The sequence below is a fragment of the Mustela lutreola genome, chromosome 1, assembly GCF_030435805.1.
Source record: "Mustela lutreola isolate mMusLut2 chromosome 1, mMusLut2.pri, whole genome shotgun sequence".
In the NCBI taxonomy this organism is placed as follows: domain Eukaryota; kingdom Metazoa; phylum Chordata; class Mammalia; order Carnivora; family Mustelidae; genus Mustela; species Mustela lutreola.
Window position 1 is genome coordinate 142,343,463 of NC_081290.1, and position 17,051 is coordinate 142,360,513.

Below are 17,051 nucleotides of genomic sequence, written 5' to 3' on the forward strand. Positions count from 1 at the left end.
AATCTATGCCTGAGAAATTCCTTCTGTTTGAAAATTAGAATTACTGAATGAATAGTAGACCAGAGACCAAAAAGCCTTCAGATATCGGGGAGGATACCTGGAGAGATTATTTGACCCGTGTAATTACCGGTGGGAATAGGCCTGGTCTTCTGACGAGGCGCAAGACGAAAACGCTCCACTGTTTCTCCTGCCTTGAGAGCCAGGGAACTTCCCATCTTAGGACAAGAGAACCGTTACAGAATGTCACACTCGACTCAAGGGTAAGGACCATGCGGAGCTCCCGGAGCGAGAACGGGTGCTTCTGTGTGCCCCGTGCTCGCCGCAGGAACTCCTCAGGCAAGCTGCAGCCGGTGCAGGAGGAGGTAGGAGGCGCCCCCTGGCGTGGTTGAGGAATCCGGGCGGCCGCGCACACGCTGGCGCACACGCTGGCGCACACGCTGGCGCACACGCTGGCGCACACGCTGGCGCACACGCTGGCGCACACGCTGGCGCACACGCTGGCGCACACGCTGGCGCACACGCTGGCGCACACGCTGGCGCACACGCTGGCCGCGGCCTTCCGGAGCGAAGAAGTGGCCCCACTTCCTGGAGAAAGAACAGGAAGAGCATCCGTGGAGGCTGCTCAGTAGTTCCGACAGACAAGACTACCCCCTGGTCTTTTGAAGTTCTGCAAAAAACGGCGGGATTATTTTGATGTTAGGAAGTAAGAAGCCGTTTCAAAGCCGATGAACAAAAAGATGGCATCCGCAGGAACAGTACAAGCGGAAAAACCAACGTCTCCAGGCACTAAAATGCCTGTCCAGACACATCAAAAGCCAAAGTGCAGAGATGTCAGAGCTAAAGAAAAACTACAAAAAAGCAGATGCAGAGAGGCTCCAGTTAGGGGCGGAATATTGGAAAGGAGGGAATCGCTAATCAGTCGTCTTCCAGAGACTGTTGGCGGAACCGGGCGCAAAGCTGGACTCGAGCGAACAGGAGGACAGTCCCCTCCCCTCTTCTCAGTACTCACTGCGGATGCGGGACACAGCAGTGCCTGCACCGCGTGCCAGCCGTTTCTGGCCCGTGGGGGCGCTCCGTCCCCTCCCCGTTTTTTTTTCTCCTGAGTTAAAATTTCCTCAGTTAGAAAACTTGAGAAACTCAAAAGATACTTAGGATCCTCCATAAACAGAACACCACTGAGAGAAAATCGCAGCTCGTATTTGACACAAGATTAGGATTCTGTGGCGGGTCGTTACTAAAGTACATCCCCTATAACTTCGTCAGATTTCTCCGAATGTATTTGTTTAATTTGCCCTTAATTGTTAAGTTACCTAACAACTGTAATTTTAAAAAAAAACAAGAGTTCATGCCTGTCTACTAGATGGTTTTTCTGTTTGTTCGTTTGTTAATCTTAAAGAGGGCCAAAGATGTGAGTGAGTTTTTCAGAGTCATAGCAGTATTCGTCAGTGGGGGGAAATGGGCAGCCGTGTATTTATAAAGCATGGATTAGACTGGAATATTGCAGGGTTTATGCGCTGGTGACTCGCCTCACTACATTAACTGAACTCATTAGTGAAACCAGGTTTTAAGGGCAAGCTTAATTTGTTTTTAAAAATGGGATTTTGAAACATACGTAAATGATCACAGTTATTGGCAATTAATCATTTGGTATTTAAGGAAAAGTTAATATTCAGTTCAAATTAAAACACTGTGGAAGTGAATTTTAACTCATTTATCAGGTGAGAAGGAGGAAAACAGTCTAAATTAGCCCAAAGAACCCCAAGCAACAGTTCAATCTCCCTTTAAAAAAAGAGGGGGGGGCAGTGTAATTTTAAAGGACTAGCATTTTCCCTTTGTATTGTATTCATGTCCCCGTCCTTGGGCTACACCATGTTTGAAGAACCTGTTGAAACAACACGGTTTGATTCCTTTAGCCTAAAGAAATCTCCCTGTTGTTCTCCATGCTTCCAGTTCTTCCCCTCTGCTCTTAGGCATGTACATTCCTGCTCCACCTCTCTTTTCTTTTTCCAGGTATCCCCTTTTACCCTCTCTTCTTTCTTGGGCCTTTTCTATTCCGCTTCACATACTTTGCTTTCAGTCCATCCCTTAAGCTTCTTCTGTGTTCTCCTTCTCCCAGTTGAAAAGCCACCACATAAAGTATAAACCATCCAGCGATGTGAGATCTGCCTGTTCAAAGCAAAACAAACTAACTGCCACCTCACTTACTATATGTTTAAACCGAGGAGTAGTGCATACTTTATGTGTTATCATGGGATAAATAGAGGCCATATTTTTTTTTAATTCCCCAGTTTCTGCTTAAATTGCTGCTATATAGGATTTCAGCAACATCTTTCATACGTGGTGGGTCTGCTGCATGCATAACCACGTTGTCCACTCGGTTGCACTGTGGTCCACCTGCTGGTCTCCTCTCTGTTTTCACTTATATTAGGACTTGAAAACTTAGGTAGGAACAAGTAATGAGTTAATATTGCTTAAGACCAGAAACTCTTAAGCTACTGTCTATAACAGCTACATTTTCACTTAGAGATCTAGCCAACAAGTTGTCCATAATTCCTCTCGACAAGCTCCTGTTTCAGATTTACCTTAACTTAAAAGAATTCTCTGATAATTGTAGGAATCTGACCACACGGGTCAAACAGGAGGCTCTGTGCGGGGACCCCCAAGGTTGCCACCAAGGTAAGTAAAGTGTGGGAAAACTTGTAAAAAGTAAATTAAAGGGCTGCCTGGCTGGGTCATTCAGAAGAGCATGTGACTTTTGATCTCGGGGTCGTGAGTTCAAGCCCCACGTTGGGTACAGAGATTATTAAAAAAATAAATAAACTTTTTTTAAAAAGGTAAATTAGAGAAAAACTAATGATTCAAAGACTAGACTCTCTTTTCTGTTACCAAAACTGAGTGTTGGGGCACCTGGGTGGCTTAGTCAGTTAAGTGTCTGCCTTCAGCTCGGGTCATGATCTTGGGGTCCTGGGATCGATCCCCGCATTGTGCTCTCACTCAGCAGGGAGTCTGCTTCTCCCACTGCCCCCTTCATGTTCTCTCCCTCTCCATCTGTCTCTGATAAATAAATAAGTTCTCAAAACAAAACAAAACTGAGAGTCGTTGGTCTTAGATCTTTTAGAGATGCATTGAACTCACAAACTCACCCAGAGCAATAACCAACCTCTGGTCTGCTTCCCACGGCAGGTTGTAGGAATCTCTGCTCCTTCTTTCTTTTCACACAATCCCACAACTCCTAGAACACAGACATGGATCTTTATTTCTTTTCCTCAATTAAATAAACAAAACTGCTTTCTGAACCTAAAGCACCTCCACTTTTGGAATGTGTACGTACACACACACACACACACACACACACACACAAGCTTCCTGCTGTGAGAACTAGCCTGGATTTGGGAACTATCTCCAAAAGGAGACAGACTTTGTGAGCTCAGGGGTTCCCTGCCCTCCTGAGTTCCAGGGCTCTTTGAACAAAAAGCTAAGATGGAATGGAAGATGTTACTATGTTGGAAATTATTTTTATCATAGGAGTTAAGGGAAGGCTTTCAAAATAATAGTTGTCCAACCCCATTTGCAGAACTAGCTTGCTTTATATTAATCTAAATTGGGGTTTTAATAATAATTCCTGTAACACGAATATTGGAGTTTGATGTTCCTTTTGTAATTACGTCTAAGACCCCATAGATACACCTGATACCTTATTATTAGCTCTCATCTGAGACTTTGGTAGAAAGTGCTTAGTCTTCTGAAGTCATCATGGTGTGTTTCAGAGTAAATGGGGCCTTAGAGAGCTCATGATAGTAAAGCCTTGTTTGTCTGAAACTAATGAATCTCTAGTGCAAGATAAGAGGAAGCTGGAGCACCATGGCATTTCCTCTAATAATATAATGTTTAATGCAGCAGTCATTTGCTCAAAAATAGCATACCCTGCATGTTTTAGCAAATTATATTACACCAGCAAATACGAGTGTGTGTGTGTGTGTGTGTGTGTAATAAGAAAGTCAACCAGGACCCTAATATTTATCAAGCACGGACTTAGAGCTACCAACTTGAATTTCAGACCTGTAAATGGCAAAGCGATACCAGCTCGACAACCTCCTCACAGGGGAGCCCCTGAGAGACCACCTCCCCCCAAACTTTCTGCAAGCAGAGCATCCAGTAAAAAACTGCCTTTTAATCGGTCTTCTTCTGAAATGGATCTTCAGAAAAAGCAAAGTAACTTGGCATCTGGACTCTCAAAAGCCAAGAGTCAAGTATTTAGAACTCAAGATCCGGTGCTGCCCCCTCGCCCCAAACCAGGACACCCTCTCTACAGGAAATACATGGTAAATGTAGCTTTTAAAAATGTTTCTGGTCAAGAGATTTGTCCTGAAGTACATAAAAGACCCATTATTCCTTAGAAAAAGATGATGAGACAAATGTGGAATTGCCCCTTGAGCGCCAAGAAGGCTTGAGATAAGTAGGCCAGAGTGAAACCGAGGTCTTTCCAGCGGGGTTTCCTTATTAGAAGAAATGCAGGAAGAGGAAGTAGGGCAGACAGAGATTGTAACCTGCTGTCTGGCTTGACCAAACAAACTGAAAAACCTGACCCAGTGTATTATACTGATGGGAGTAGCTCTGACAGATGTTGTAGTTCATAACTTGATACAGTTTGTGTCTTACAGCTACCTTGCCCACAGACTAAAATTTAGATTACAATAGAAGGGAATTCCTCTTTAGGATGGGTGCATTCTTCCTCACTTTTCCCTTTTCTAAACCTAATTATCATGGCCCCTTTAACAGTCACTGGTTAGAAGTTTTTAATCGATAACTGAGATCATTGAGGTATTAGTTCTATTCTCTTTGAAGTTTTTTTTCCGTGTGACTTTAAACATTTGTCCAGTCCATTCCCCACACTTGAAAACAGAGCTGATGTGCTGTCTCTACTTTGGTCAGGTTAGCCTGATAAAATGCAAAGCAAATAAAAAGAAGGGGAACAGAACTGTTCGCACTTTTTAAACAATTATAGGACAATGGTTTTTGACAAGGATACTAATTAATAAGTCCATGTTCTACATTTCCATCATTATGCCAGAATCTGTTTCTACCTTAAGCCATTTAGGATTTTTTAGTCCCCCTGAGGGAAGGGTATAGACAGATAAGAAATAGGTAAGAAAGATGTAGTATATTCATTTTCATTTTCATTTAAACTGAGGAAATTTTAATGGCTAAAACCCAGAGATGTTCTTTGACTTAAAATAATAAACAGTGGTTGATGTATTAAGTACTTTTTATGAGCCAGATACTGTTGAAACGCTTTATGCCTTTTAAATAACTCATTTATTCATCACCCAACCCTGTGAAGTAAATACTATAATGATCTCTGTTGTACCAATGAGGAAAATAAGACACAGGAAGGTTAAGGAATTTGTTCAGGATCACAAAGCCAGTTAATGGTAGAGCCAAGATTTGAACATAGGTCAGCTGGCTCGGAGCCCGTGCTCGTAGTCATTAAACCATACTACAACAGTAGTGTTACTAACTGTAAAGTCTACTTGTTTTGGCCATTCCATGTTCAGAGTCTCATTTAGGAAGAACCGCATTTTGCTTATGGTTCTTAGCATAACTGTATAAAACATTTAGATGTCTCAAGTTAATAAATTTAAAGTGGTAGTAAAGTATCTCATTGTGAAATGATTCTTTAAATCTCTCATTTTTACCATGGCAACCTTTTCATTAAATTGCTAATCAGGAATCTGGTTACTTCAGGAGCCTGGGACTCTTCACAGAGATCCTGGGAATCAGCACCACCCAACCCAGCCTTACAGGGTCACACGTTCTTGCACTCTTGAGTCTTTGCTCCTGAGTGATCCAAGGGCCCAGGCAACCTCCTTTATCCTTGTTGGAAGTGAGCTTGTGTGCTCACATTTCCTGGGTATGCCTTTTATATTTTACAGGCCCTCTGATCTGCACTCACGGGCCTGAATTTACCAAAGGCTGGGAACAGAGTCCTCTGGCCAGAGGGGGCTGCAGATAGAAAAGCAGTGGGGTAGACCAGGAAGTGACTGGGGTCAGGCAGTGAACTAGGTTTACGTAGACACTTGGTGTCAAAGAGATTAAAAGAAAACGAGATGCAAGGCAGATGGAATCAGTCAGTCAAGCACTACAGAGGACACTCCAGCCCCCTGTCAGCCTTTAGAAGACAACCACTGAGAACCCTGTCCTGACAGAGCTTGAGGTCGGGTGCTGAGCATTGATCCATATGCCCAGGAGACATGGTGGGCCTTGTCTTGCACAGTGGAACTTGCAGGTTGTGGTTGTTAAAGGCAACTTGGGGCCACGTTAAGCCACCGTCCTGTGGGCTCAACTACACCTCCCCAGGGACTGTTGAGGGATCCATGAGAGTGGCAGGCCCCACCAGATCTAGAGCCTGAGGAACCCAAACAGCTGAGCTGCTGGAGACGTTGCACTGAGGAACCCAAACAGCTGAGCTGCTGGAGACGTTGCACTGTCCGCGCACGTCTGCACACATGTGAAATCTCCCATGTTATCAGCAGCTTATGAGTAGGTCATTTGATGGCGAATAATACTTTTGTGGGTTTGTGTTTAAGCTGTCTGTGCCTCATGGAATTGCCAATGAAGACATTGTCTCCCAAAACCCTGGAGAACTCTCCTGTAAGGTAAAGTAGAGCTCTTTCTTTACTGACTGATTAAAAAAAAAAAATCACTGGCCTCTGTTACTGCTTTACACGTTATTAAATGCTTTAGGCTCTGAAGATTAAAATGTGAAAAAAGTAATAATGTTTTATTAAATAATAATTGCTGCAGAGTGTGGTATTGTGCCTTACAGCGTGGGGACGTACTTGTGATGCTGAAGCAGGCAGAAAATAATTACTTGGAATGCCAAAAGGGAGAAGATACTGGCAGAGTTCACCTGTCTCAGATAAAGATTATCACTCCACTTGATGAACATCTTAGAAGCAGACCAAATGTAAGGAATTAATGCTGTACGGCCCTCGTATCACACATGGCAGCACATTTCATAGAACTATTAATTATATCTCATCCTCAGGTTTTTATTAGCACGTTTATCTTAACCAGAGTTAAAAATGACGGTAGCATTTTATTTCATTTTAAGAATAAATTACTTCTAAAAGACTTGCCTCTGCCATGCTAATCACTTTGCTACAGAGAATGACTACCATGTGTTTAGCCTTCTTCATCTCATGATGACTTAGAGCAAGGAGGCCACTCCGTCATTAATTTTCAACTGTGAGAGCTATTTATTTTTGAAATAATGTAAACATGTTTACCAAAGTGCCAGAGATTAGTTTTCTACCAGAATGGGTAATTATTTTTAAGAAGCACTTCCCTGTAAGATTGAAGCTTAGAGCAAGCCTCATTTCTCTCATCGTAGCTCAGAATAATGAAATGAAATATAATCCAACAACCTCAAGTCACAGGGTAGGCCTAACAAATTTGCGGAGCCTGGGAGAATGCGGTGCATGTTGAAGGTCATTTGTTTCGCCAGAAAAGTAGCACCGAATGATTTACAGAGGTCTGTTTGTAAAAGAGCTTCTTAAGTTACCCTGTTAAGTTTTCACTATCTGGTAGTTAACGTGGCACACATGAAAAATAATAGCCGCCTATCACTTAACACAAGGGGATTTATTTGATTGGCCATTTGTCCTGCTTTTTCAAAATCTAGTCCAATTCTTTCTTCCCAGAAGGCAGTTTGTCTTTTGAAGTTTGCTAAGAAACGTAAGAGATGATATTTCGGAGAGCAGAGAAGATATGTATGAAACGAGTCACCGCTAGGATACTGAAATTCTAAGTTTAGTCCGCATAGCTAGAGTTCCCCTGTTGCTCATTTTCCCTTTGTTTTGATACAGCATTATCCATCTGTCCCAGCTGTCTTTCCTCTCTCAGAACGCACCGATGGGTAATAGTGGGACTTGTACTGCCAAAAAGCTTTCCTCGATAAAAAAAACAAAAGCTAAAAAAAATTAGAAGTTATTCTTTTAGAACAGTCCAAAGTTTTTTCCACTTTATTTTTTAAAATATTTATTTAAGAGAGAGAGGAAGATAGCAAGAGAGAGCAGGAGCGGGTTGCGGGGGAGGGAAAAGCAGGCTGCCTGCTGAACAGGGACCCCGATGTAGGGTTCTGTCCCAGGACCCCAGGACCCTCACCCAACTGAGCTACCCAGGAACCCCAGCTTTTTCCACTTTAAACGTTACCTCCTTCCCCTTGTACCATAGAATTGAAGACACCCGGCCTCCTTTGGCCAACTACTCGTGATGCCACAATGAAGCCTCCTGTAGACTCTGGATTCATGGCTTAGCGTTACATTTTTCAGAAAAATAAAATTTACCTATTTGTAAGCCTAGTTTTAAGGTAAAGATTTCTACAGCTGAGTTCTACTCTCCCGTACCTTAATAAACAGAAAATAGTGAACATTATCAGTTGAGGTTGAATGTCTCAGATCATAGTTTCAGTTCACTGTACGTCACCAGGCCGTTCTTAACTTCTACCTTCATTTTTTTAAATGTGGGAAATAGGGGCGCCTGGGTGGCTCAGTGGTTAAATCCTCTGCCTTCGGCTCAGGTCATGATCTCAGGGTCCTGGGATTGAGCCCCACATCGGGCTCTCTGCTCAGCAGGGAGCCTGCTTCCCTTCTTCTCTCTCTGCCTGCCTCTCTGCCTACTTGTGATCTCTGTCTGTCAAAAAAATAAATGAAATCTCTAAAAAATAAATAAATAAATAAATATGGAAAATAGTTGTGATAACACCATAGAGGTTTCTTTAGAATTGATGTATTGTATGATTCCATTTTTATAAAAAGTCCACAAGAGGTAAATCCAGACAGTAAACCAGTGGTTGCCTAAGGGCCACGGGGACGGTGCAGGGGGAGTGACTGCTAACCGGGAGAGGGTTTCTTTGGGGAGTGGTAAAAATGGTCTAAACTTAGAACTAAAAATGGTCTAAATTCTCACTTTGGTGAGAGTTGCACGGTTCTGTGAATTTTCAAACTATGTACACTTTAAAGGGGTGAATTTTATGATCCGTGAGTGATATCTCAGAGATGTTTAAAAACTTAAAAGAACTGGGCGCCTGGGTGGCTCAGTGGGTTAAGCCGCAGCCTTCAACTAAGGTCATGATCTCAGGGTCCTGGGATCTCAGAGTCCTGCATCGGGCTCTCTGCTCAGCAGGGAGCCTGCTTCCCTCTCTCTTTCTGCCTGCCTCTCTGTCTACTTGTGATCTCTCTGTCAAATAAATAAAAATAAAATCTTTAAAAAAAAACTTAAAAGAACTAATTAATGCATATTAAGGTGTTTAACCTGGTGAGTAGCACATAGTGAGTAAACACAATGTTAGCATTTTTTATTACTCATTTGTGTCAGCATTTATAGTCCTATTAGGAAGAGCTTTGGAATATATTCCATGTACCTACCAGATACCCACCCGGATGACGTGGTCGGAGTCGTACTGACCCCTGGTGGCCAACCCTGTTCTCTGCCCCTCAGCTGCCAGGCCAGGTCCATGGCCTCACTGCTGGGGAAATCCTTGCATTGAAGACGGAGAAGGGAAACTAATTGGGAGGCTCAAGTTACTGTCCCACCTCATCTTCCCTCTCAGGCTTGGTAATGTTCAGATTGTTGGGCCCCTTTGAAGATTCTTGTTTGTGTTTGGTGTGGGGTAAGACTCTGACTTCATTTTTTTCCCAATGGATAGCCATCTAGCCTGACAGTATTCACTGAACAGTCATTCCTTTTTCCATAGAGGTAAATCAGAAAAAAAATGAAAATCATACAGATATACCTATAATAACTTAAGTGAATTTTTTAAAGCCCCTCCAGACTGCAGATACCTCACAGCTCCTTTCCTGAAATTCCCATCATGCTCATTTAGTTAGAGAAAAGCACTGAGCAGCTTCCAAGAAAATATCAGTGTTACTTTGGTAAGCTGTCTTGGCCTAAATTAGTATTTATGTTTACCTAACTTGAGAGAATATAGCATGCCTCGGGGGGGGGGGGTATTTTGATTGAAAGATGAGGTAATCTACATTCAGTTCACAAGTTTGTGAGTATTGAAGAGTTTGAAGTTATAACTCCAAATAATATCTTTTAGTCAGATTAGATGATGATGATGATAACTAATTCGTGTTAAACTAAGAGTAGCAACTGCTTGCCAATGAGAAAATGTCACTCTTCAACTTTACCTTCTCCCCTAGCCAATCTAGGAAGTTGGCTACATGAGTAGAGAGTGTTGAATTCTCTTTGCTAATTTACTTAAAATTATTGTTGAATAAACCATTTAGATTAAATAGAAAATCCAGACGAGGCATGGGAAGTAGTGTTGTTGGCCTTCAAATTAGAGAAAGCATTCTGTTAAGTGATAATAAATGAAATAGATTTTACTTTTTGTGAATTATACTTGTGTGGAAGTCATTAGCTCTTTTCATTATGAAAGGCAAGAGCATAAATTGCAGAGCTTTCTTCTTTTTCCATTTTAATGAAGATTCAACTTTTAAGGCTCTGTTGAAATTTAGTACTGATCGTAATTTAAGGAAAAAACGACCTTGGCAAGGTGCACAGATCAAAAACCACTACTTCGGAGGAGAATGGTACTAGTTTAAAAAATAATAATAATAATGATAAAAAGTTAATTCCCTTTTATTTTACTCTCTTGGTTTCAAAAAAGTGCTGGGGGATATTACAGTTGAGTGATTTCTCATCTCCCTTGGCAAGGACACATGCCTTTTCAACTTGATAATGATTCCCTTGTTTGGCTCAGCTGTGTGGTTTGCATCTTGTACTCAGAATGTAATTGTGTCAAGAGGATTCTAATGAGAAAAAAAAATGGTCTCAGAGTGACTGGCAAATCCAGCATCCATCCTGCACACTTCATCCACAGCCCTGTTTTCTCCCTCAGGATCCGAACCATGCCCAGAAGCCTGTTGACAGTAGTGCCCCTCATGCTGTTGTTCTTCATGATTTTCCAGCAGGTAAGCACATGAGTAATCAGGTGCTAGAGCCTTAGGATCGCCAGGCAGCCATCTTCCCTGAACTAACCTCTCAAGGACATCTTCATATTCTGTACCAGTGGAGTTCTGAATTGGAAAGGTCATTTTATCTATCGCCCTGCCTTCAAGAAAGGGTCGATTGGACCCAACCATTCCAGAGAGCTTAGCTGCATTCCCTTGCCTTTGAAACTCCCTGTGAGAGAGAGAGAGTGAGGGGAGGCAGAAAGGAGGGAGGGTTCCTTACAATGAACAGATAGCAAATTGCCTACCAACTGCAAACTTTTAACTCTTTAAAAACAGTGCATACCAATTAGCAATTATAATGAGATTAGTTCTAATTTAATAAGTGAAATAATTTTCTCCTAACAGTTGCAAAATTTGCACACATAGCTTAGCTATTATTTGCAAGATGAAAATACACATTTTTGTAATAAATTTTTAGATACCTTTTATATCTAAGATTACAAGACTACAAATAAACTCCTGATTTATTTAACATCTCTTCTGATCTGCTTGGTAGACTGATCTTTATTTTAGTGTGAGTACATTTGCTTGCTAAAGAGCTGTAGTAGTCCCTTAGTTAATATTTTGAGATTAAAATGATTTTTAAGCATGATTGAGAATAATAAGAATATTATACTATGTCTATAAAATCTTTCATTGTTCAATATGTATTCAGCAAACGTTTATATTGGCCCTGTAGGAACCGTTGGCCAGCACAGTATTTTTTTTTAACCATTTCCTATCAATCAATGCATGGTAAATGCATCTAATTTAGTCTTTAAAGAGGAAGCTCATAATAACAATACCCCCCCCAAAAAAAGAATATATTTTTAAGTCAATTTGATTGAACTAATCTGTTCTCAGAATCACTGGAACATACTGCCTCAGTGGACAGAAGTAAATGTTACTTTGTGCTCTGCTTTAATCAAATCTGCAACCAAGAGAATTCATCATATACGTAATTATAATTTTATGTTGCAGAGCAAGCTGATGACTTGCACCTCACTTCTGGAGAAATTGTTTATCTTCTGGAAAAAATAGACCCAGATTGGTATAGAGGGAGATGTAGAAACCAGACTGGCATATTTCCTGCGAACTACGTCAGAGTAATGGTAAGTGGGTAATGCTTATTTAAATTTGTCATATATTCTGTGTAACTTGCAGTTTGGAAAAAGACGGAAGCCTAGATTCTTACATTCTTGTTCCTGTTCTAACATTGATGCATCTGGTATTTGGAAAATTCGAAAAATAAAATTTTAACTAGATAATGATTAATTATTACTATATTATGTGGCGTGTACAACTGAATGCCTCAGTGCTGTCTGAAATCCGAAGGTGGGAAATGACTGCAGGTCAACAGGCAAACCAACTTGGAGGGGTGGGTAGGCACTAAACGATACTTTAGTAAACAACAGTTAAATGGTACCAGATAGTCCCAGAGGAATTTTCCCTGAGGTTATGGTGCCACTTACTTTCTTTGGACTACATATCAATTTTGGTTTCTTTTATTCTTTCCATTCCCATTTATTTTCATCTTAAAAAAATAAAAAAAAAAGGTTTGGGGTTACTAAAGTACTTTAATTAGAGGTAGTGGTCCATTCATGGTTTTTCACATAATAACTTCAAATCTGATTGGGAAACGTTAAAGTATCGGAATTTTTTACACCCTCCCAGCCTGCAATATATGAGTCCATATTGTAGAGCCCTCAGTGCTAGTAAGCCCAGATGTCTGTGAAACACGTACAGAAAATCAGAATGCCACTTGAACATTTATGTCAATAGGAAGAGTATGACTCAGTCCCTAATATAACTTACTGATACCGGAAGATATCAATAAAGCTAGCTTAAGTCGTTGAGCATTAACAGCTTATTTGAAGGGGAAAAAGCCAAGGATTTTCCATTACATCAGAAACCTAGGAAACAAGACAAACAAAAACAACAGAAAACCTGGGGCACCTGGGTGGTTCAGATGATTAAAGTCTGCCTTCAGCTCAGGTCATGATCCCGGAGTCCTGGGATCGAGCCCCATGTCAGGCTCCTGGCTCATTGGGGAGCCTGCTTCGCCCTCTGCTCATTCTCTCTCTGAGTGTATCTCTCTCTGTCAAATGAGTAAATAAAATCTTTTTTTAAAAAAACTGTATTTTTCAAAGATAAATGAGTTTGAGTCTCTTGAATTCCAAAATGAGGGTCTTAAAAATTGTGCAGTGTATTTATAGACAGATAGGTATCTCTATATGCCCTGACTCTTTAGAGAAATCTTTACTACTCTCTCTAAATTAATATTAAGAATAATGTTTGTTTTAGCACTCTTCCTTATTTTTCTTCTGCCCAATATGGCAGTACTTTAAAAAGCCCAGTAACCACAGTGAAATCAGTCACACCGAATCTGCCACTTTATTGGTATAAGTGCCACTTCGAAGCCTCCTAGTTTAAAAAATTGTTTTTGAACTTTCAGAATTGATCGGGAAGGGTGCTGATTTATTTCAAATAAACCTGAAAACCTTAATGTAGCTTTCAGGCGTAGTACATTATGGTCAAATATTTTATGACAACCCCGCTCTACTGAGCCTTGAAAATAAGGTATTCTGTAAAGTGCCTGCCATTTAATAGACGCTCACTGAGTCCTCACTCCTTACTTCCTTCCCCACTCACACTGAAGGAAAAGAAAATGGTCCAGAGTGGGGAAAAGAGAGAGAATCCGCGAGTTTGATTAAAATTTTTATTTGGGGGTCAGGAAAGTATGGCAGAATTCTACTAACGCTTTGAAATAGGCGGGCTGGTGCCTGAGTGCTTGCTGCCTAGTTTCCGTCTTCAGTCCTCCTCATCTGAAGCTTTCGACTTAGAGGATGTGGGAGAGAGAAAACGGAGTCCATTGTAGAGCAGTATCAGTGTGCTTATTCCAGCAAGAAAGAGGATTGATTGGCGATTCAAAAAAAGGCTACTGCAGAAAGACAGGTTACATATGTTTTTTCAAAACCTCAATTCTGGTTTTCTTACCTTTTAGCACCTGTGGTACAACTTCATCCGCTTAATACCTATGTAAATTGGCTCATTTTAGTCACATATTTCCTAATTACCGAGGCTTACATTTATCTTACTAAAATTTGAAAACATAAAATTGTTGCCTTGACGTTGTCTTTACAGGTTGATGTTCCAGAAGGAGGAAATGGGAAAAGAGAATCTGTTTCATCTCACTGTGTTAAGTAAGTTTGATTTGTGTTCTTTTGCACAAAATGCAAAGGAGGCATGCATTTATGTCATAAAGAATTACCAAACTTTAAACACTTCACATGTGTGATTATTCACCTTCTCCGTGTGTCTTTGTAATGATGAGGAAAACTTAACTTGTTTAAAAAGCCTTAGTGGTGGGGGGAGGGGGGCGCCTGGCTGGCTCAGTTGGAAAAGCATGTGACTCTTGATCTCAGGGTTGTAAGTTCAAGCCCCATGTTGGGTGTAAAGATCACTTAGAAATAAAATCTTTTTTTTTTTTTTTTTTTTTTAAGATTTTATTTATTTGACAGACAGAGATCACAAGTAGGCAGAGAGGAGGAAGCAGGCCCCCTGCCGAGCAGAGAGCCTGATGTGGGGCTCGATCCCAGGACCCTGGGATCATGACCCGAGCCGAAGGCAGAGGCTTTAACCCACTGAGCCACCCAGGCGCCCCAGAAATAAAATCTTTTTAGAAAATAAGTGAATAATAGGTGCCTGGGTGGCTTAGTTGGTTGGACGACAATCTTTGGCTCAGGCCATGATCCTGGAGTCAGGGGTTCTAGCCCCGCATCAGGCTCCCTGCTCGGCTTTTGCTCAGGCTCCCCCTGACCTGCTGCTTCTCATGCTTTCTCTCTCTCTCATTCTCTCTCAAATAAATAAATAAAATATTTTTTAAAATAAATGAATAAATAAAAATAAAAAGCCATAGTCGATTAAAATTCTGATAAATGCGACATGCCGATAGAAGCTGGCAGGAGCAATGCTCCATGTCATGCAGGACAGGCAGACAGCCACAGACTAACTCCTGCAGCTTTTCACACACAGCCTGGCCTGAGTTGGAGCAGAGACAGGTTCATTATCATTGCATTTTGTTTGGGCCTTCTGTCTGTCTACCAACAGACTATTCAGATATTTTAGTCACTGAAAATATTTTAACCTTATAGAAATAGGAACCCCACAAAAACTGCTAGGCATTTTATATTGTTTTGTTTTTAAGAGGAATGAGAAGCAAGTAAAGGAAGAGTTAAGGTGGAGGGGTCTGCCTTTATGCCTAAAGACCTTTCCGTGAATTTATATACCCTTTTACGCACCACCGTAACTCCTTTGTGATTTAAAACACTGCCATACTGCAACTTTATATTCCAGTAGAGGAGCAAATTAGTAGAATTCACTACCTGCTGAAGACTGTAAACCTGTCTTTGAATAGGTCAGACATAAGGAGATGCTCCCCAAGGACTTCAGAAAATAAATGCAAAGGTTACCACAAATAAAACTTCTGATGTCACAATAGTTGAATTCTATCTCGGTTCAATTTGTCTCCTATTTCTAAGCAGTGTTTACTGTGTCAGCAGGTTGAATTTAAAGTGGGCTTTCACAGCCGTTGGTCCATTGACCGGACTTAAATCAGACTTTGATTGGTGCCGAGACCGACCTTGTCTCCTCAGGCAGTTGTGTCTCCTGTGACTGTTGCTTCTGAGTCTCCGACTGAGACTTCCTTTCTGAAGCCTTATCGAAGGTTTGGTATTAAACCGTGCCTTCCGGAGACACTGTTTTATCTTTACTTTTACCTTGTTTTTAGTCACAATTGTAAATCATTGAAGGATTGTTCTTATTCTCAGAAGTGAAGCCTTTTTAAAGGTGATTACAGAAATCATCTTTTAAAGAAACCACATTAAGTTTACGTTTGTTACAATTTGCCCAGTTTCTGTTTTCTTCCAACTTCCTGGTTGTGAAGACCACGTATCCCCATAGACAACTCACGGATGAGTCACCACGTGTTGCGGTCTCCTCTGCCCAGCTGCTGCCCATTGCCTTCTGCCGCGGAAGTTCTGTGTCTTGCCCCGAGATTCTCAGGGTGGGCGCTCCTAAACTCAGCTCCTAAACCCTCTCCGATTGAGAGGGTTTGGATTAAGCCGTAGATTACTGTGGCCCAGGCATACACAAGCATGCAATGAAGTAAAGGGGACCAAAAGGTGACCAGTGTAGAGTGACCGCCCCCCCCCCCCGACCCTTGTTTGGAATTCTACATGTACTCTGTGACCCTGACTTTTTGAGAGTATAGGTTCATATCCAGAAAGTAAGGACTATCATTTAGAAATATAGCTTACTCTTTTCCACAGGAATTTTTAAATTATGCCTCGTGTATCTTGTTCCACAATAAACACAGAATACGTGTTTATTGAAAGACCGAGTGAAAGTTTTAAGGCATTTTGAAAGTTAGTACTCTCTAGGTTAACCCACAGCATGATCTTCTTTGTTCAGGGGCCCAAGATGTGTCGCTCGGTTTGAATATATTGGAGACCAGAAGGATGAGTTAAGCTTCTCAGAGGGAGAAATTATTATTCTTAAAGAGTATGTGAGTGAAGAATGGGCCAGAGGAGAACTTCGAGACAGAATTGGGATTTTTCCCCTTAATTTTGTAGAACTTGTGGAGGACCATCCCATCTCTGGAACAAATGTTTTCAGTGAGTATGGAGAATATGTGTTTTTATTATGTTCTATCCTAATTCAGCTAAACCAAATAATAGGATAATTCTTGAGCTGCTTAATAATTTATATTTTTTAAAGTAGAAAGAAAAATTATTTTTAAATGAGAATAATCATTATTGGGATAGCCATTATAGTGGTAATCTCTCAAGGATCTGGCATTGGTGTTTTAGGTAATTAGCAATTGCTTCATATCAGAAATTATAAAGAATCATAGACTATGAAACAGAAGTAGACTATCTAGTATAACTAGTGTGTATCCTCCACTTCTCAGTAAAGAAAACAAGGCCAGAGAGGATGGTACTGGTCAGAGTTAACCAGGACATGAAGAAACTGATCTAGAGTCCCAGA

At 41.1% G+C, this 17,051-nt stretch overlaps 1 protein-coding gene across 8 annotated transcripts in view; it reads left to right on the forward strand.

Moving 5' to 3' along the window:
* Window positions 1-17,051, forward strand: part of SH3D19 (SH3 domain containing 19) — a 179,792-nt gene that overhangs the window by 153,295 nt on the left and 9,446 nt on the right. For 7 of the 8 annotated variants that reach the window (XM_059175508.1, XM_059175516.1, XM_059175525.1 and 4 more), the window contains 8 exons: window positions 2,615-2,676; window positions 4,058-4,322; window positions 6,588-6,656; window positions 6,827-6,967; window positions 10,910-10,982; window positions 11,985-12,115; window positions 14,148-14,206; window positions 16,476-16,678. In XM_059175508.1, coding sequence (XP_059031491.1) covers window positions 2,615-2,676; window positions 4,058-4,322; window positions 6,588-6,656; window positions 6,827-6,967; window positions 10,910-10,982; window positions 11,985-12,115; window positions 14,148-14,206; window positions 16,476-16,678 — 1,003 coding nt within the window. The remainder of the gene's footprint in view (window positions 1-2,614; window positions 2,677-4,057; window positions 4,323-6,587; window positions 6,657-6,826; window positions 6,968-10,909; window positions 10,983-11,984; window positions 12,116-14,147; window positions 14,207-16,475; window positions 16,679-17,051) is intronic. The other variant, XM_059175536.1, reaches the window with a different exon arrangement.